Genomic DNA, 18,241 nt, shown 5'->3' on the forward strand with positions numbered 1-18,241 from the left:
GAATCGCATATGGGATGTCAGCGGCGTGTCAGCTTAATGTGGGAGGAAAGCCTGAAGTGATGCAGGTTTCAGAGGCTTACAACTTCGGTGAAACCCACCAGCACGGGTATGGTGCTGACAAACCTAGAAACATAATCGGGGGGATTCGAACCCACAATCATAGGTTTCTTGCATGCCCAAGGGACGCTACTCTGAAGGGCGAATCGCGGCGCCTTAAACGACTGCGCAATCCGTGCCCCCGCATATGGGGTGAAGTGACATGGTGTTTAACGTGACGTCCAAGAATATTGTACTTATATAACGACGTGTATGCTCTAGCCCACAGAGATACCTTTCCTTACTTTAACATGATTACACCATTCAGATACAGTATGCTGATTCCGAGCCGACCAGTACCATCTTTTAACGTCTTCTACACAACACTACCGGTTGTAATGTGTCATTCTAGATCTTCACTACTGGTTGTAATGTGTTTTTAATTTGGTCATTATTATCTCACAACTAATTCGAGGACTGGTCAAAAAGTTCTAAGTGTGGCTCACTTTCAACTTTGGGGCACAACATTGTGAACTGGTCATGTTGTACATTGTTTGAGTAGTTCACTGCACGTGTATTTCGTATGTTGAGTACATTAGTTTTCGCCGTTTGTATGTTAGTGACAGCCAGTTGAACGTGACATGGGTCCAAATTGACACACAAATGGAAAGGAACGAGTACAGAGCAGTCATCATTTGTTTTATTTCAAAGAAAAGTACTCCCGAACATATACTGAACAGCATTGAAAACGCACCACCATGAAAATGGATGTATTTTTATCCGGGCTTAAGTCATATAAAAATATATAAGTGAATGAGTAATATACGACCTTCTGGACGAAGCATGAAGAAGAACAGCTCGTTAAAACACATTCCTAATTTTTTTGTGAGCGAAATCGCCAAAACGCAACAAATTGCGTGCACATACATGCATGACAATATACGAATATTTTCTAAGTTTATCATCATTTTACCTGTAAAAGTACATTTCAAGGGTAAACACAGTGTGAGTTAGGACAGACTAGATAAGGGCAATTCGCGTTATTTTGATATATGCTCTTTTTATAGTCTTATGACTCGTATTTATTACATGAAGCCAGAAAAGCAGTTTTCTAGCATTTCCGACAGTACTTTAGAGTACGTTCACCCTCAGCTTCCAGGACAATTAACTGAGGCCAAGGCTCCCTTTCGGAAGAATACAATAACCTTGTCACTATTTCATCATCAGATGAATCAAGTTTAAAATCATGATCAGATTCTGATAGTTGCCCTTTCGTGTTTTGTTGTTTGTTTGTTTTTTGGTGTATTTTTGTTGTTGTGTGTGTGTGTTTTTATTTTGTTGTGTTTTTTTTTTCTTTTTGTGGGGATGAGATTTGTTCCCCCATTGTTGTATTCATTGTGGTTCAGCAAACCTGTCTCCTGCCCACCACGGAGCACATTTGAATTTAAAACATCATTTGGCCAAGACTAAAACAAATTATTTTAACATACAAACATTTTGACAAGATATTGACGCACATGGTTTGGCATGGCCAGCCGATTTATAAGACCGGGCCCATCCTACCACCCGTCTTGGCAAAGTAAGAGTCAAAGTGGTCGGTTGGACAAAGGGACTTTTTTTAACACCATTGCCGTCGCCCTCAACCACCAGACTCCCTTCCTCTGCCGACACTGAAACACAACCCATGGCAAACAGGTCGCCTTTTACGACCAGAAGTGGTGTGTTGGGGACACATTCTACCGAGGGTGGTCCCCACGGGCTACCTACATGTATTTGTGAAATGTAGTCCAAGGGTTTTCATAATAATCTATTTTTCTACGTTTTCATCCGTTAATCGAAAATATGTCATCCTCTTATGGTAACTACGGTAATCGAAATCTCGTGTAACAGGTGAAACGCTTATTCTACAATATCAAACAACTTCAAACTAGTCCCTGATAGCGTTTGCGCAGTGTTTGTGGTCTTCGCAGTTTTTCACACCTTATCTCGTTTGCGAAGATGCTTTGTGGGATGATTAGAAGAGTTAGAGCAAAACATATTTTGAGTGAGTATCTAAAACCACATTTATCGTGTTGTTTTCTGTTACTGTTATATGTCATGATCAATTCAGTTTATTCATATATAACTGTACGGCCACAGGCCCATAGTACAGAATACATGACAATGTGGAAGCGGTTAAAATGTTACAAGGATTCATTTCTCAATAACATTAAAATTGCATGGTATATAAATAGAGATAGATTTCGTATAGCCGTTTTGCCAACGTGTGATATTAAAGAGGTTAACATGTATTTGCTTGGTGGAACATAGTATTTTTGTTCCATATATTATTGCCTTAAGTTATCATATTTACAACATACAAGTAAAAAGTTCATCTTCGACGACATTGAAAAAACATAATCTACATAATCTTAAACATTTTAGTATTTGTTTGTGCCTGCCAACTTCAACCATTAACCTGTGTGAGCTGCATCTAGATTGTGCATTTTCATATATACTGAGCCAAATTAGAAACTTCCCAATCCTAAAATTTTAACATTTTGACCAGCCCTTATTGTGTATTTAAACAGTAATGGCCACGTATTGTCTTCAGATAACACCCGTTTTTGTGCAGGTGAATCGATCAAAATCATGTGCATAACACTATAGTGGCAAAAGTGGTTTTTCACGAGCAACTGGTCACGTGGACATAATACTGCACGTGTTTTCAGCCATACTTGTTAGTAGTCATTAACAAAAAAAAGAAGAAAAAAAATATATAAAATTTTTAAAAAAAGTCTTTACGGCCATTTGTCATGCCATGCCTTTCAAATGTGCAACGTGAACGTGCCTTAGGCATGCTGCAGACGGGAACGTCCGTAGCTGAAGGACGATGGGTTGTAGTCGACGGACTGTTTATGATTTACAAACGCGTCTACAGAAAACGGGTACCACCGCTGATCGCCCTCGGCCAGGTCGACCACGTGTGACGTCACATGCAGAGGATCGTCAGATTGTCTTACGTCACCTCCGTAACCGATTTTTGACGGCTACATCAACCAGAAATGAACTGTTTAGGGGTAATCTGAGTGCGCAAACTGTTCGAAACCGTCTGAGAACTGCTCACCTTCAAGCACGACGGCCATTCTGCGGGCCGATTCTGACTCAATTGCACAGACGTCAACGCCAATTGTGGGCACAGCGACAGTTACGATGGACTCAGAGGAATTGGAATCAAGTCGTCTTCAGTGATGAATCCGAATTTAATCCTCGATTTGCTGATGGTAGGGCGAGGGTGTGGAGGCGCCGTCATGAACGTTACGCCCAGTGTTGTGTACAGGAAGTTGACTTATTTCGAGGCGGAAGTGTCATGGTGTGGGGTGCTTTCTGTGGCTTCTTGTCATCCGTGACAACCTCAAGGCTGCTGCTTACCGCGACCAGGTACTGGCACCAGAACTTCTGCCTTTTATGGCAGCACATGGACCCGGTTTGATCTTCCAAAACGACAATGCCAGACCCAACACAGCAATTTTGACAAGGAATGTCCTAAAGAATTTGAATGCGTCATGTACTGACCGTCAAGGTCTCCCGACCTCAATCCCATCGAACACGTCTGGGATGCTTTTGGCAGATGTCTGCGCGCTCTCCAGAACCAGAATATCGCTGACTGGCGATTAGGTGCTCACTCTAGAGGTATGGGTTTGAATCCCGGACTTTGGGAATCTTCGAATTGGTGAACGGTGACAATGCAAATAAATTGGAGCACACATCTGATGAGTTCTTGTTGTGCACTTCATTTGAAAACTTAGATTCGTGTTGATAGTGACCATCAAGCTGCCAGTCATGATACGACACGTTATCTTCTGACTCTGGAATTTGATCGACATGCATTCTCTTGGACATTCACGGATGTGTGTGAAAAGAGAAATTAATTCAAACAGGAACCAAGTATATGGGACCCTTGAATAATATTTTCCTGGACAAGTACTTGTAACGTCACCTACACCAGTCAAATTATGCGAACCCTCACACCTTTGGTGATTTATAATTTGAATCTTTAATCTATATAATTTAAGAGAGAGGAACTGGGTTTCGAGCAGTACATTTATGCTTTATAAGGCGTGTCAGCGTATTGTGAGAGGTCTCAGACGTTTACCACTTTGGTAATTATAAAACCCACATGCACAAATATGATGTGCCATACATGTACTTAATTATCGCAACTTGGATCGTCATCATTCGTGGAAACGGCTCTGCATGGCGTGCCAAGATAACCACAGTGCAAGATGTACATATAATACATGTATCTGTAAATGAATAATTGAAAATACATTTAAACTCAATCCTCATGGAGCAACATTTGCATTATTATACGTTCATTATATAAAAAAACAATATTACATATGGAACTTGTGTGAAAGTAATAATGTGGAAGTTAACTGTTCCAGGTGTAGCTGTTGTGATATTGTTGGCTGCTGTCATTGTCTTCAGGAATAACATCCAAACGTATGCAGGCGCATATGTATGGACATGTTAGTAGTGTTTCTGAACTCGTACTGACAGCTGTAGTCATCTGTAAGCTTTTGTCCTTTTAAAATCAATAATTGTTATTCAATGAAAATGATTTCGTAAATCAACTTGTACACATATATGTGCACATTAATTCTTTTCCAGCAATTCGTATTCAACAATTCAGTTATTTCTTTTATATTCGGGCGAAAAAGGACTTAGTTTTACTATGACCTTATTGCTACTATTTACACCAGACATGAAATCGCGATCGACTCTTGGTTGTTTTTGGTTTCAGACGAAACAACACATGTCAACGAATGTACACATCTTGCAGATCTACAAGGGGAAAGAAAATCAGGTAACACGTGACAGTCCTGTCCAAAGACAGATACTCTTGCATGCATATGCACACACACGCACGCATAATGTAGATATAACCGATATGATACATTCTGTTAAATGTTAACTTAATTTGTATTGAAAGGTTTGATATTATCAAATTAACCTGATTTTTTCCAGTTCCCCTTGGGAATGTCAGCTTCTCTGTGTTGCTGAGAGGTGCTTCCGGCATTATAAAAGGTACGGTTAAGTCGTGCTCCGAATAGTCCAGGTATTTGACCTGAAAAAAGACCAAGCGCAATAGAGCCATGTTTAAGAGCGATTGAGAGAGTTTGGTTTAACGCCGCTCTGGACAGTTTTCAGCTTAAGGGATGAAGGTCCTACATATTTACCATTTTGATGAAACTCACAAGCATTGATATGGCTCTGACAATCCCGGAATGATAATCTAGGCAAATCTTGGATTCGAACCCAGGCACGCCCATATGATAGGGAATGTTGGGAATCAGAGCAGGGTCCTCGGCGTGACGGGAACACTTTATTATAAACCACTCGACTATCTCACTGTCCCTCTCATACTGTATCCCTTACTAATCCAAATAACGACTCACAGGCAGCATAATCAATGAATAACCCGGCGATCGCCATATCATTTATTATATCATATGTTTGTTCGGTGTAACTGTAATGTGAACAGAAATAGAAACGCTGCATAACTGTCATTCAGGAGAAAGAACTTGAAATGAATTGGTATTGAAAAAAACACTTTCTTTTCAGTTCCATTAAAGAATGTCAGCTTTGATGTCATGTTGAGAAACTACGAAAAGAAATTACACGGTAAGGTAATATAACGTGTACAAGCTTAACCACTCGATAGCAGTTATGATAAAAACACTGAACAAAGAACAATAGACCGTATTTACATCCAGACCTTCAATTGTTACTGGAGACCGAATGACCAGATATTCTTGAGAAAACCAGATTTCAAATTATTTCGATCTTCCCTGTTATGTAACGTATCTAATGTCTTTCGAATTATCCGATAGCTTCGTCAGATACCTTTGTCTCACATTTTATGATATTTTATTAAACACAACGCAAAAGTGCATATTGACACAAATGATTTACATTGTGTGAATATATTTGACACCAAAGTGTGGGTTAAGAGGCATGGGATTGATGTTCTGTACAATTCCCTATTTCGATTGTATCGTCTGTTCCTGAGTTCTTTAGTTGTAATCGTAACATGGAACAAGTCATGCATCAGTAATGAGTGTGTGTGTGTGTGTGTGTGTGTGTGTGTGTGTGTGTGTGTGTGTGTGTGTGTGTGTGTGTGTGTGTGTGTGTGTGTGTGCTCGTCCGGGCTATTGCCGGTTTCATACAGCTATTTATACAACTGATCGATACCATGCCGCACCTTAACATGAATACCCCACTCAGACACAGTATACTGACTCAGAGAGCCGGTTTAGCCCCTTAATACCGAGCGCCGGGCAGTCCAACATCAAGTACCATCTTTTAACGTATTCGGTATGACGCGAATGCGGTCCGCCGACATGAAACGAAACACCAGAACGCCCGATAGTGATCTGGTGTTTTACTCAACGCTCGCATGAAGTTCATCGCCTTGGTCAAATTGTTAGACAACAGCAGGTACAGTCCGTTTGACTCCAAATGAGAACGATGAATTGCAAAATAACTCGAAATCCAGAAAAGTGTATGAAACATAAATACGGCACTTGACCATGAATACCCTGTACCCAACAAAATCTGAATTTTGTTTATTTTAAGACCCATGACGGATGAAGTTCTTTAAGAAACTATCATGTAATTTTGTATAGAAATGTGTACATGCCACGGAGGGGGGACAAACCGTGGAAGGAACAGCGCAAGCACGGTCTGCACGTGCTACACAGTGACCGTGTTCATTCAATGACAAGATGCGCTACTCAGCAGATGTTAAATAGTTGAATGTGTATGAGATCTTTAGAAGTGAAGCAGAAAGAGCAAAGCCTTTTAATGCAATTAATAAATTCTCGAAACGAGCTTCAAAAGCTCTTGGTATGTCCCCTCAGAAACTTAAAAATGCTGTTAGACGACGAGATACAAATAGTCAGGCCAAGGAGGTAGGGAACATGTCAAAACCACGCAAGGTTGATAAATTAGACAGTTTTCAGAGGGATCAAGTCAGACGTGCAATTGTTAAACTGCACTCAGAAAATAAGTACCTGTCCCTAAGAATTTTGAAGAAACACCTTGAAACTGACCATGATTTACGTGTTACAAAGAACAAACTATGGCAGCTGTTGCATACATTTGGTTACAAATACAAAAAGATAACTGGAGAAAATAGGGCTGTGTTGTGTGAACGGTCTGACATTGTTCGTCTCCGAAATCATTACCTTCGTACCATCAAGCAGAAACGTGAAGAAGGATATGAGCCCGTCTTCTTAGATGAGACATGGGTAAATGCGTCACACACAGCCAGCAGTCAGTGGGTACCCAGTGGTGACTGTAAGCAGTCTGGTAGAAAGTTACCAATGGGAAAGGGTGAAAGACTCATAGTTCTCCATGCTGGTTCTGCTAGTCAGGGTTTTCTCCCAGACTGTGACCTCGTCTTTAGAGCCAAGGCCAAAGACAACAGGGACTACCACACAGAAATGAACGGCAATGTATTTCTGGAGTGGGTGAAAGATACATTAGTCCCTGCTTTGCCTACCAAGTCTCTCATTGTCATGGACAATGCACCATATCATAGCGTGCAGGATCCAGAAAGCAAGACTCCAACCTATAATAACCGTAAAGGGGACATGGTTACTTGGCTGCAACGGAGGAACATTACCTTTCTTTCTCGAGCGACGAAACCACAGCTCTATGAAATCATCAAAACCATGAAACCTGACCCCGTGTATAAAGTTGACAGTTACATCAAGGGTCAGGGTCACGCTGTCTTACGACTGCCACCTTATCACTGCGACCTGAATCCAATCGAGTTGGTATGGGGCATCGTCAAGGGTGACGTTGGACGATCGAACACAACGTTCAAATTACGAGACGTTGAACAACTCGTAAAGGAATCCCTTGGTCGGGTAACAGTAGAAACATGGAGGCGTTGTGTGGCCACAGTCGTTGACGAGATAGAGCCACGTTATTGGTCACGAGATAGACTACGGCCAGCAACAGTCCCACCTATAATAGTGGCAGTCGGTTCAGGCACCAGCAGTTCCGACGACGATATCTATGGCATGAGCGTGTCAGATTGCGACTGAAATTATCATGAGACGGCCCCACGAACGCTCTGTAATTTCCCCTACCACAGAACGTGCAGTGCATGCGTGCTTGCGCTGTGCCTTCCACGGTTTGTCCCCCCTCCGTGGCATGTACACATTTCTATACAAAATTACATGATAGTTTCTTAAAGAACTTCATCCGTCATGGGTCTTAAAATAAACAAAATTCAGATTTTGTTGGGTACAGGGTATTCATGGTCAAGTGCCGTATTTATGTTTCATACACTTTTCTGGATTTCGAGTTATTTTGCAATTCATCGTTCTCATTTGGAGTCAAACGGACTGTACAGGAAGTTGTAAATTTGTCACGTATTGTAAATTATCGCCTGTGAAAATATTGACTTCATGTTAGGCTAGCAGCGAGCGCGTCTTCAGTCATTTGGTTGCCGAGACGTTTAGTCAAAGTATAGATTTAGGAATAAACTTGACTTGTGATGCAGTTTTGCATGTTCCATTTTTTTCCTCACTGTGATCTGGATCCGTCAATACTTGTTCAGGTTTTCAATTGGAAACCGTCTGCAAATTGCTAATATGCCTTACAACAGGTAATTTGAATAAGTTGCAGCACGATAACAAGTGCGATTAAGAAAGTGTTCGTGCACTGTTGCAAACTCATGTTTATCTTATTTTCACCACAGATTTACAAACCGCAGGACTATGGAAGGTGAATGATGTTAAACCGTGTAAAAAGGAAAACCAAGCAGGTAAATACGAAACACCAACGCAAGAGAATACTCAGTCTTGACAACCTGCTGAAACATATTCCAAAGGGCGCCAAGGGAAAGAAGTATGAAAAATGATATTAATAGATCAATGAAAATCCCCGAGGTGCTCGCGAAAGGATAATATAAACATGTTCTGCTTTACCGATAGCACACACCACTCACACAATTTTCATAGAAAGTGCCAGTCAGTTGGAAGGCGTGAAACGCCATGTAAAGTTCAAAGCAGGGGATACGGATCACGCATGATGTTGACAAGAGTCGTGTCATATTCCTTAATTCCTCTGGATCTCAAGCATAACATTTCTGGAATGACTTAACCAGATGGTGAAACATGAGTCTTTTCATGCAATTTGGAAAACATGTACATTCTTTTAAATACAAAATACAAATCAAGAACTGTAGACGACATGGGCTGGAGCGTTTGGTATATTGACTTTATAATCCCTTAACAGCATTCAATACCAGAATTTATTGCAGATTTGCTTTATATCTGATAAATTTTATTTCAGGTAGAGCTTGTATGGAATCCATTTGCCGCGAACCCAAGCCTGCAACACCCGAAGAAAGCCTGAAAAATGTCTTGTCCACCATGTCAGGATTGAACACCGAGGATCTCAGACTCTTAATGGGGCTGTTCCCAGAGCCCCCTACCGGCAGGAGAGCAATGTTCGTCACTGCCGCTTCCAGCGACCACTACAATGAATCTCAGGGTCTGATCAGGAACCTCCATCAGAATGTCTTCCCACTGATTGATAACTACACATTTGTATATTATGATCTCGGATTGTTGGCATGGCAACGACAACAGGTGATTTCAGTAACGGTTGTTAACTATGAAACCAACTTCTAAATCTCACATCCAGAAATTCACGGAAAGAATATGGTTGTATTGCTTCATCCCTCTCTTACAGTTAACTGAGTAGCATGTGAAAGGCTGCATATTTATAGGCACAAGTGTCACTTGCTCAACCTCTCCATGCAATGGCAAAGCAATATATATCCTAATACGACACGAACAATGCAAACGCGATAATATGTTCACTTTGGAATGAGAACAAAGCAACAACAACACTATATTTATATATTCATAGCACATTAGAAGCAAAACATACCAGTAGACAAGTGAAGTCAAGTAAATGCCAAGTAAATGCCACCAAGTATCTACAAATAGGAACACATACACATATACACAGACATATATAAATACCAATATATCAGTAGCTACTGCAAAAGCAACCTCAGAGCTAACAATCCCTATTTATTCATGAACCTGACAATGGAATGCATACGCAAACTTTACCTGAACATCACATTTAAAAGATACCTGTACAATTGTGTTCACTTCTAAGGCAGTAATAGTGATGAGTTTTACTTTGGAAGACAGAACTGGCAAACAATTTGAGAGTTCGGGAAGCTATGTTGTTCATGTTACAAACACCCACATGCTAATTAGATTATCTTTCACTTCGCAATCCAAACAAATCACCGTCTGCAGACAAAAATATTAAGTACATGTACAAATGAAACATGACAACTAATCACTGTCCTCCAGAAAATGTAGACATAATCCCTTTTCGTAGCAGTCATACTATCGCACATACCAATGTCAAAATGTATTAAAGTAATTTCCAGAGAAATATCTATTTAGAATTCCAACCAAAGTATTGGAGTGGGTGAATCTGGTTTGAACCATATTCAGCTTAAAGGTGCGACAGATTGCAAATAATCAAGCCTGGACAGGCAAACCAGTTGATAAAACAGCAAATATCAATATCACCGCATCACCATGACATTGGTGTACATTAAAACAGCCCGACCCACTCAATTAAATGTGTAGACAAGCATGAGGTACGCGTGGCCTATTATTTCCAAGAATCGAACCCAACCCATCCAAATGTTTGCACGAACGTACCAGATTTAAAATACATTTGATTGGTATGTATTTAATGATAACTAATATGTTGAAACATTTCGATTATGTCGTAACTTTCTCTCATTCCTTCAGCTCAAGAAACATTGTCGTTGTGAAGTGAGAAGCTTTCCGTTGGAGTTTATGCCGTCCAGGTTGCAGAATCTCAAGTGCTACACGTGGAAGCCAATGATTGTGCAAGTATGTTCATTGTTGTAATGAAACTACGTACATTCATTTTGGTAGAATCAATTGCAAGTTATATATGTCAAGTAGTAGCTACAAGATCGAAGCTGATATCAAATGAACACAAATACATGACAAGATTAGTTCACGAGCGGACAAGACAATGGAATTTGAATTAAATACTAAAAAATATCTTTCTGTAACTTTTCAAATGAACATACCTACCTGAATGTTTATCTAAATGATTCAACCACCATGTTGATTTACAAGCCACAGTCAACGGTATCATCATAAGACATCTGAGTTAAAACAGTAGTCTATTTTACGATTCCGACTTTATTATAAGTATGTACGCATCATTATAACATAGTCATGATAGGAGGTGTTCGCAAAGAAGATGTCCGTATTTTGCCCCACGGAGGGCACCGTCACAAACACATGCAAGGACAAGTAAATTGTTTATATAAACAAACACGTGAACATATGGTACAAATCAAAACAGGGAATCGTATTTGTCACTCATCAAATTTCCTTCACATCTCTACCATAAACAAGTTTTGAAAGCTGTATTTCGGGGCCAAGAATGGGGTAACCCTAATCAAACAACATTTCAGCAATAGTAACTCTCTATAAAGGTGACACAGAAAGAGCAACAACCAAACCAAATCAACCAAATATACCATCCTTAAAGGTTGAATTTTGTCAAACGATAAATTGGCCAAACAGCATATTCAACTACATGTACAAGAATACCTTGAAATGGTGATAGCAGTATCTCTATCTTGCGAAATCTTGATGATGCATTGTAATACTTCGTGAATTGTGAATGTCTCAGAAAAGGTTATATATTTGTGTTTACAGGCTAACCTACCTAAAGCAGACATATTGGTATGGATGGACGCCTCTGTTAGATTTTCAAACAATGTCATCAAACCCCTGCTGGATGACGTAGAAAGACGTGGCATGGTCATATACCCAGGGGGGAACTCGGTGGCACAACATACTCTACAGGTTGCAATGACGTACATGAAAGAGGACATCTGCAGCCTCGCTCCAGTCCTTGAACACCAAGCAACATTCATGGTGTTTCGGAACGAATTGCTGATAAGAGAGGCTGTTGTCAAACCCTGGGTGGCCTGTGCCATGAGTCCCAATTGTATGTGTCCCCGAGACCCACATCTTGACTTGCACTGTAATATTTACATCCACAATTACAATAAGTGTCATCGATTTGATCAGTCAGCTATCAACATCATACTTACCAAACTGTTTCGCAGTCACACATCTACATTCTATTCGGCATACGGCATGCACCCAAAAGTAAAATTAATGCGTGGTCAACGTGATAATTACTTTCATGAACTAGAGCGAAAAAGCAGTACAGGAAAAATATGATAATTCATTGACAAGTGGCCATCTCGTCTCGTTGGACCGTGTTATGTCGGGGCAGTTGCCATAGGAGCGTAGTTCCATTCTGACATGTTTGATGTTTCCAATGTATATTTATCAGTAAATTAAATGTGTTTATGAAAGTATAAGACCGTCTTCGTAGTCTGGTGGATAGATACTATGCCAGGAGAGCGGAAGGTTGCTTGGCATTATGAGGACAAAACCAGGACTGATTGGCTCGGAGTCATTATATCCAAGTTGGTTAGTTCAATAAACATAAAACATCAACGCCAGAGTATAGGCATTCTGATTAGCCAACGAAACAGCTTCCATTGGTCGTAACAGAAAAAATAGCTGTGAAAATGGTATGAATAAATCACTGTGAATCAGTGATGACACCAGGTGTTCACGAAAAGGCTGAGCATGTCCTGACCTACCGGTAGCACCCGTCACTCATACAATTTGCTTCTGAACGTTTCCATGACACCTCGATAATGGCATAAATATTTTGATCAATATCCTCGGGCATCCACACATGCCTCGACATGACGCCTAATCAAGGACGTAAGCCTCATTTTGGCGTCATTTTGATATACGGTTCCAGCTGCTGTAGGATTTCCGGCAGATGATCCAAGAGATATTCTATCGGTTAGAAGTCGGGTGAGCGTGACGGCCAGGATACCACGGGTACGTTATTGGTGTTCAGAAAATCCTGAAGATTTCGAGCAGTTTGCTGCCTGGAATTGATCTGTTTAACAGTATCCATTCTGGACAAATGGCTGCAGAACGACATCCCTGCAACGTCGAATTTACACGGATGATGAAAAGACGTGTCTTCTTTAACCACAAAGCCCGCCCCACACCATAACCATCGTCTTCAGAAGGGTGAAACTCCTAGATGAATCCTTAATTTTCCTTTATTTTCCTTAATAAATCAGGTCGCAGCCAACGTCGCATAGTTCCAGATCAGTGACGTCTATTTCGCTGATGATGACGAGTCATGGTTTTTCCGCCGCGAGGGGCTCTGTAAGCCCGAATTCCTACAGCATGTCGTAATCGTCGCGACACTGTGTGTCTGCTGATGAGGCATCCCAGTCCATGAACACCAATGACGTCACCGTCAGGATGCCGTTGCGCAGATGACGGTCCTCTTGTGTGGTAGTCATACCTGGTCTACCGGTTCGTGACATGTTCCGTGTGTGCACAGTCTAGCAATGGATAGTCGACTTCACCTGAGTGTTCTTGCAATACGGCCCTATGCAACGCCATTCCAACTATTATGAGCTGTACGGTTTTGATAATTCAACCCTTAGTTTTTTATATCCTCGATGTATTTTTTCTTCTCCTGCTGTATTTTTTCTCAAATTGCACGGATTTCTAACATTCAGGTGATGTTGGGTGTGTTGGGGTAGTCGTTGTCAATAATAATTCAGTTTCCTTTTCTCAAGGTTTTAAAAAGCCTTTTCATAATCTAACAATGATTGCTTTCTTTTGTTCGGCAGTTCATGTTGAATGCACTGCTCCATATTAAATAAGGAAAACATTAGTTTCTTCTTTAAAACAATAAACCGTATTTGGTAAGTTGTGGCAGTGTAACATATCAGAAACCAATCTATAACAAGTGCGTTCTAATGTAAAGTTTAGCATCAGTACTGACATATAAATATTAATAATCCTTGCAATATTTCCCTCATTGGTGTACATTATGTCATCTACGCTAATATTTTATTATGACAATATTTTGTTGTGTATTACTTATAAGGTTACGAGATGCAGTAACTGATTCATCTCCAACGTGGTGATTGTATCATGTTGAGAGCCGTATGCCACGCGTATGAGGGGGTGACCGTTTTGTTTTGAATAATTGTCAGATAACTGTGCCTTCAATGCGGTCACCGCGACATGCTCATGTCACAGTGGAAAGTTTTTTCATTCCTACAAAATCCTGAGTCTCTACGGATTACGCGGTGACTTTTCAAACAAGCATATGTCACACACTAACATGAATGGTAAGGAACATAACTTTGCTATTTTGCTTTGTGAATCAAATGAATATATCTGAAGATGGGTTGAGTAAAGAAAGAATAAAATAGTTCAATAGGTCTACCATAAAATCCAGGTTTATAGGTTGATGTAAAATCCTTGGTGGTGAAAAGAGCAAGATTAAAAATATTCTGCACGGTTAATATACATGTGGGCTGTCAAGACTGAAACGGGTTTGTGGTGCCTTTTCCGATAGTGTTTATGAATAACACTACATGAGAAAGCTCATAGTAGAATAGCTCTGTACTGGTGGTATTCAGTTGATTCAACTTTTGCTAGTTTTATCTCCAAGAGCCGACTCACTGTCGGATTATCAAATACTATTGAAACAAAAATTATTTTAATACAGGAGGCGAAAATTAGTTTATCTTTTATTTGAAAATGTGTATTTTTATATACTAGTATTTGTAAAATATCTTTTAAATAAAACGTACTGACTATTTTGATTTTTTCGATGTCAGAGTTTTTTTAACCTTTAAGAGGACTTCTTCAATTTTGTTTTCTCAAGTTCGATGTGCAAGTACTTGTTATTTTCTTGAAAATGTTTAGTGATTTGTGCTGGGCAATCTGTTTACGTTTTGAATGCAGTACTTACCAATGCTGAATATCATTCTAAGGTGTTATCATCCATAAGTGCCGACGTATTTATTCATAGTATAGTCAGTGTCGGCGCAGTAATCTCGTGTGATCAATAAGGTAGCACTGAATGATTTTAAATAGACTACACATTATTATAAACATATTAAACTGTGAAACTAAACCTTGCGTGTCAGGTTACGCATCTCATATAATCAAATAATCTACTGAAACCTGTATGTGGTCTGCTCTAAGAGTTGTTCACTTCACTTCAACTGGGCCCATCAGAATTTCGTCTCTCAATATTTAATAATCAACCGCACGTACTATAATGTGTCTGAGAGGTATTCATGTTAAACTGTGGCATGATATCTCAGTGGGTTGGCCCTAGTCCATATAGGTACAAGCAGCCACACATAAAGAAACGCGTGCATGAAGGTCGTAACATGTATGAATAATCTTCATGAGGCGTTAAACCCACCTCACCCCACAGTTTGTCCTTTTTGATAATGCCTTTCACCATCGACGCGGGTGCATTTGCTGTTCACAGAGCAAAGAGAGATAATGTTCTGGCGTCCCTTCACGTGAGGTATGAAGCACCAAACCGACTAAAGCACATCTTGGGGAACTCGTTCTGGTTTTACCTATCTGCAGAGACACGTCACGTTTTGTATTGTTTAATTTAGCACCTCACCATATGCACAACATAGTTCACAACGTTATAATCAGATACATTTTCACATTGTAATACCGCATCATCGCATCATAATACTTGCAAAAGTAGGTACAATTAATCTACAATTAATTCATTATTTTATGTACAGTTTATTACAGTACAGTATATTAATTGTTAAATGTCCTTTGTCGGGAGAGGTGTTTAAATAGGTTTAACCTGTTCACCAATCCCATTCCTGTTTTGTTTGGAAATATATATTCATACATTTTCACTTTTGCTTCCAACAATTTATTGATCAAACTGTTTTTAATCAGTACAAATGTAAAGCGATCAACGCATGTGAGACGTAGAAACGTTCACTTCTACCGTTCCAAACTGTGTGTGATATACTACATCAAGGACATCTGGAAATGTTACTTCATTTGTTCCACAATAATGCAGTGAGTGAGTGAGTTGGGTTTGACGCAGCTTAAACCTCCAGCTGTACAGAACTGCACATACCGTTTTCAACATATGGTTTCGTCGATAAATATTTTTCTGGAGGACAGTTGATTTGCTATCATGGATATTTGGAAACGCATTCTATTGAATAATCAGAATGTTTCCCTTTAATAAATAACACTTTCCAACGTCATTTTGTTCAGATTGGCAGTTATTTCTGTTCGTGACTATATTATGACGTCACAAATGAAACATGTAGAACAATTAGTGTCGAGTGATTACTACTGTACACTAGCTCATCTGTATATATACTTAAGCATCGGGTTTCGAATGAAAATTGCAAGTATGAACAGAAGGTTTAGCTGTTACATGTGCATATGCATACATAAATACATTAATACGTTCATGACGCTTCACTTGCTATGTGTGACATGATACATGTATGGTTTATGAGTCATTTTACGAGAGCATCGTTTAGTCTGTTAATACCCAATCTCATTTAGAAAGTGGTCAAATATAACAAGTATAACACTTGTTGAATTTTACTCTGTCTTTGAGTCTTGTCGGCTTTTGTAGCTATTTTCAGTTTGTGTTACTTTGTGTTACGTTTGTATTGGGCGACCCTGGCAAGCATGTTTTAAGTTTATTGACAATGTACGTAATGCTTTCAAGTGATACAGCAATACTATTCGAGGAAAGATATGTCGTCAGGACTTGTTTGATACATAAATGAAAATGATGTTTCCAGTAAAAAAGTTGCAATAATATATGAACGTATTTGATATTCTGAGTGAGTGAGAGAGAAGGCATACACAAGCAGGTCTTAAACGTCTTCCACTTTGTGATTCTCACGAGCAAGGATGTGGTGCTGAAAAATTCATTATCATAAGAAGCGCGAATCTAGGATACGAACCAACGACCAAAGGATCATGACACGCCAAAAGGGCGCAACTCAGCACAGTATACACAATGACAATATCCATGTGATGAAAGGCAGCATATCCGGAATTGCACGAGTAAACGAACCGTGTGACATATAGAAATAATACAAGTGATGATGATGAATAATGTTCTGAAGGCGAGATGTGATGAGATGAATGTATGACCACGCGTATTTGTGTTCATTCATGCAAAGTATAAACTCATGTCAGCCGATCATCTAGTTAAACCTGGCTATTATTTGTCCATCATCAATCTTAGTTAGTTGCATCGCTGACTTTGTGTGCTGGCGATTAGGTGCCTTACTCTGAGAGTGTCGGTTGGAATCCACGATTGGACTCCACCCAAAAATATGTACCAGAATTTGTACATTGCCAAGAAAGTATGATCACAAATATAACATATGTTACATTTGACCACTTTCTAAAAGGCATAGTCTGTTCGTGACATTAGTTATAACTAGCCTTTGGAGAATGCACGTAAGAAATAGGCAAAGCAGGTTACTAATAGTAGAAGTTACATATATGAACGTATTCCAGGAAGTACACATGTAGTCTGATGATTTGTGTCAGTGTAGTACTGATAGACAGAAACACACTAGTTACAGGTACAAAATTGCCTGGGGTACAGTTCTAATATCGACAATCACATAGGATAGAAAAATAAGTAGCTAGTCGACTCAATCATCGCTATAATACATAGGGGATAGGATATGGTTTGTATTGGCGTGGCGTGTGTTTGGTCGGGAGGGAGTAGTGTGTGTGTGTGTGTGTGTGTGTGTGTGTGTGTGTGTGTGTGTGTGTGTGTGTGTGTGTGTGTGAGTGTGTGTGTGTCTCTCTCTCTCTCTCTCTCTCTCTGAGTGTGTCTCTCTCTGTTTGTGTGTGTGTGTGTGTGTGTGTCTGTGTCTGTGTGTGTGTGTATGTGTGTGTGTGTGTCTGTGTTTGTCGTTTACCGCCACGATCAGCTCAGTAATATTCCCGCTATGTGATTAGCGAGCAACGTAGGCATTTTGGCAGGGTATGGGTTTTAACAGGCAGTATATATGTGTCTTATATGTTCCCTGTGTTGAGTATGTTATATATATCTTCACAGTGAAGACAATTGAAGTCAATATCAAATCACAAAACTGCAGCTTGGTTATTATTACTGTATCTGTCTGTCAGACAGTGGCATGACGTTGTGAATGAAGTGCGGGATACTG

At 39.9% G+C, this 18,241-nt stretch overlaps 1 protein-coding gene across 1 annotated transcript; it reads left to right on the forward strand.

Moving 5' to 3' along the window:
* The first annotated feature begins 1,999 nt into the window (after positions 1-1,999).
* On the forward strand, positions 2,000-12,371 carry LOC139475819 (uncharacterized). Its single transcript, XM_071259022.1, has 9 exons — positions 2,000-2,080; positions 4,464-4,547; positions 4,823-4,885; positions 5,047-5,106; positions 5,644-5,703; positions 8,795-8,860; positions 9,391-9,689; positions 10,887-10,991; positions 11,838-12,371. The coding sequence occupies exons 1-9, from the start codon at positions 2,035-2,037 to the stop codon at positions 12,369-12,371; spliced, it is 1,317 nt and encodes a 438-aa protein (XP_071115123.1). The 5' UTR covers positions 2,000-2,034.
* Positions 12,372-18,241: the final 5,870 nt, after the last annotated feature.

Source organism: Haliotis cracherodii, unplaced genomic scaffold (assembly GCF_022045235.1).
Source record: "Haliotis cracherodii isolate W230 unplaced genomic scaffold, xgHalCrac1.p SCAF_3, whole genome shotgun sequence".
In the NCBI taxonomy this organism is placed as follows: domain Eukaryota; kingdom Metazoa; phylum Mollusca; class Gastropoda; order Lepetellida; family Haliotidae; genus Haliotis; species Haliotis cracherodii.

What these genes read in the sequence shown, in the direction of transcription:
- LOC139475819 (XM_071259022.1), top strand. Translation starts at nt 2,035, where the DNA reads ATGCTTTGTGGGATGATTAGAAGAGTTAGAGCAAAACATATTTTGA. An exon ending in AGGCGCATATGTATGGACAT is followed by an intron (nt 4,548 to 4,822) that starts GTTAGTAGTGTT and finishes TTTTGGTTTCAG; the next exon opens with ACGAAACAACACATGTCAAC. An exon ending in CTACGAAAAGAAATTACACG is followed by an intron (nt 5,704 to 8,794) that starts GTAAGGTAATAT and finishes TTTTCACCACAG; the next exon opens with ATTTACAAACCGCAGGACTA.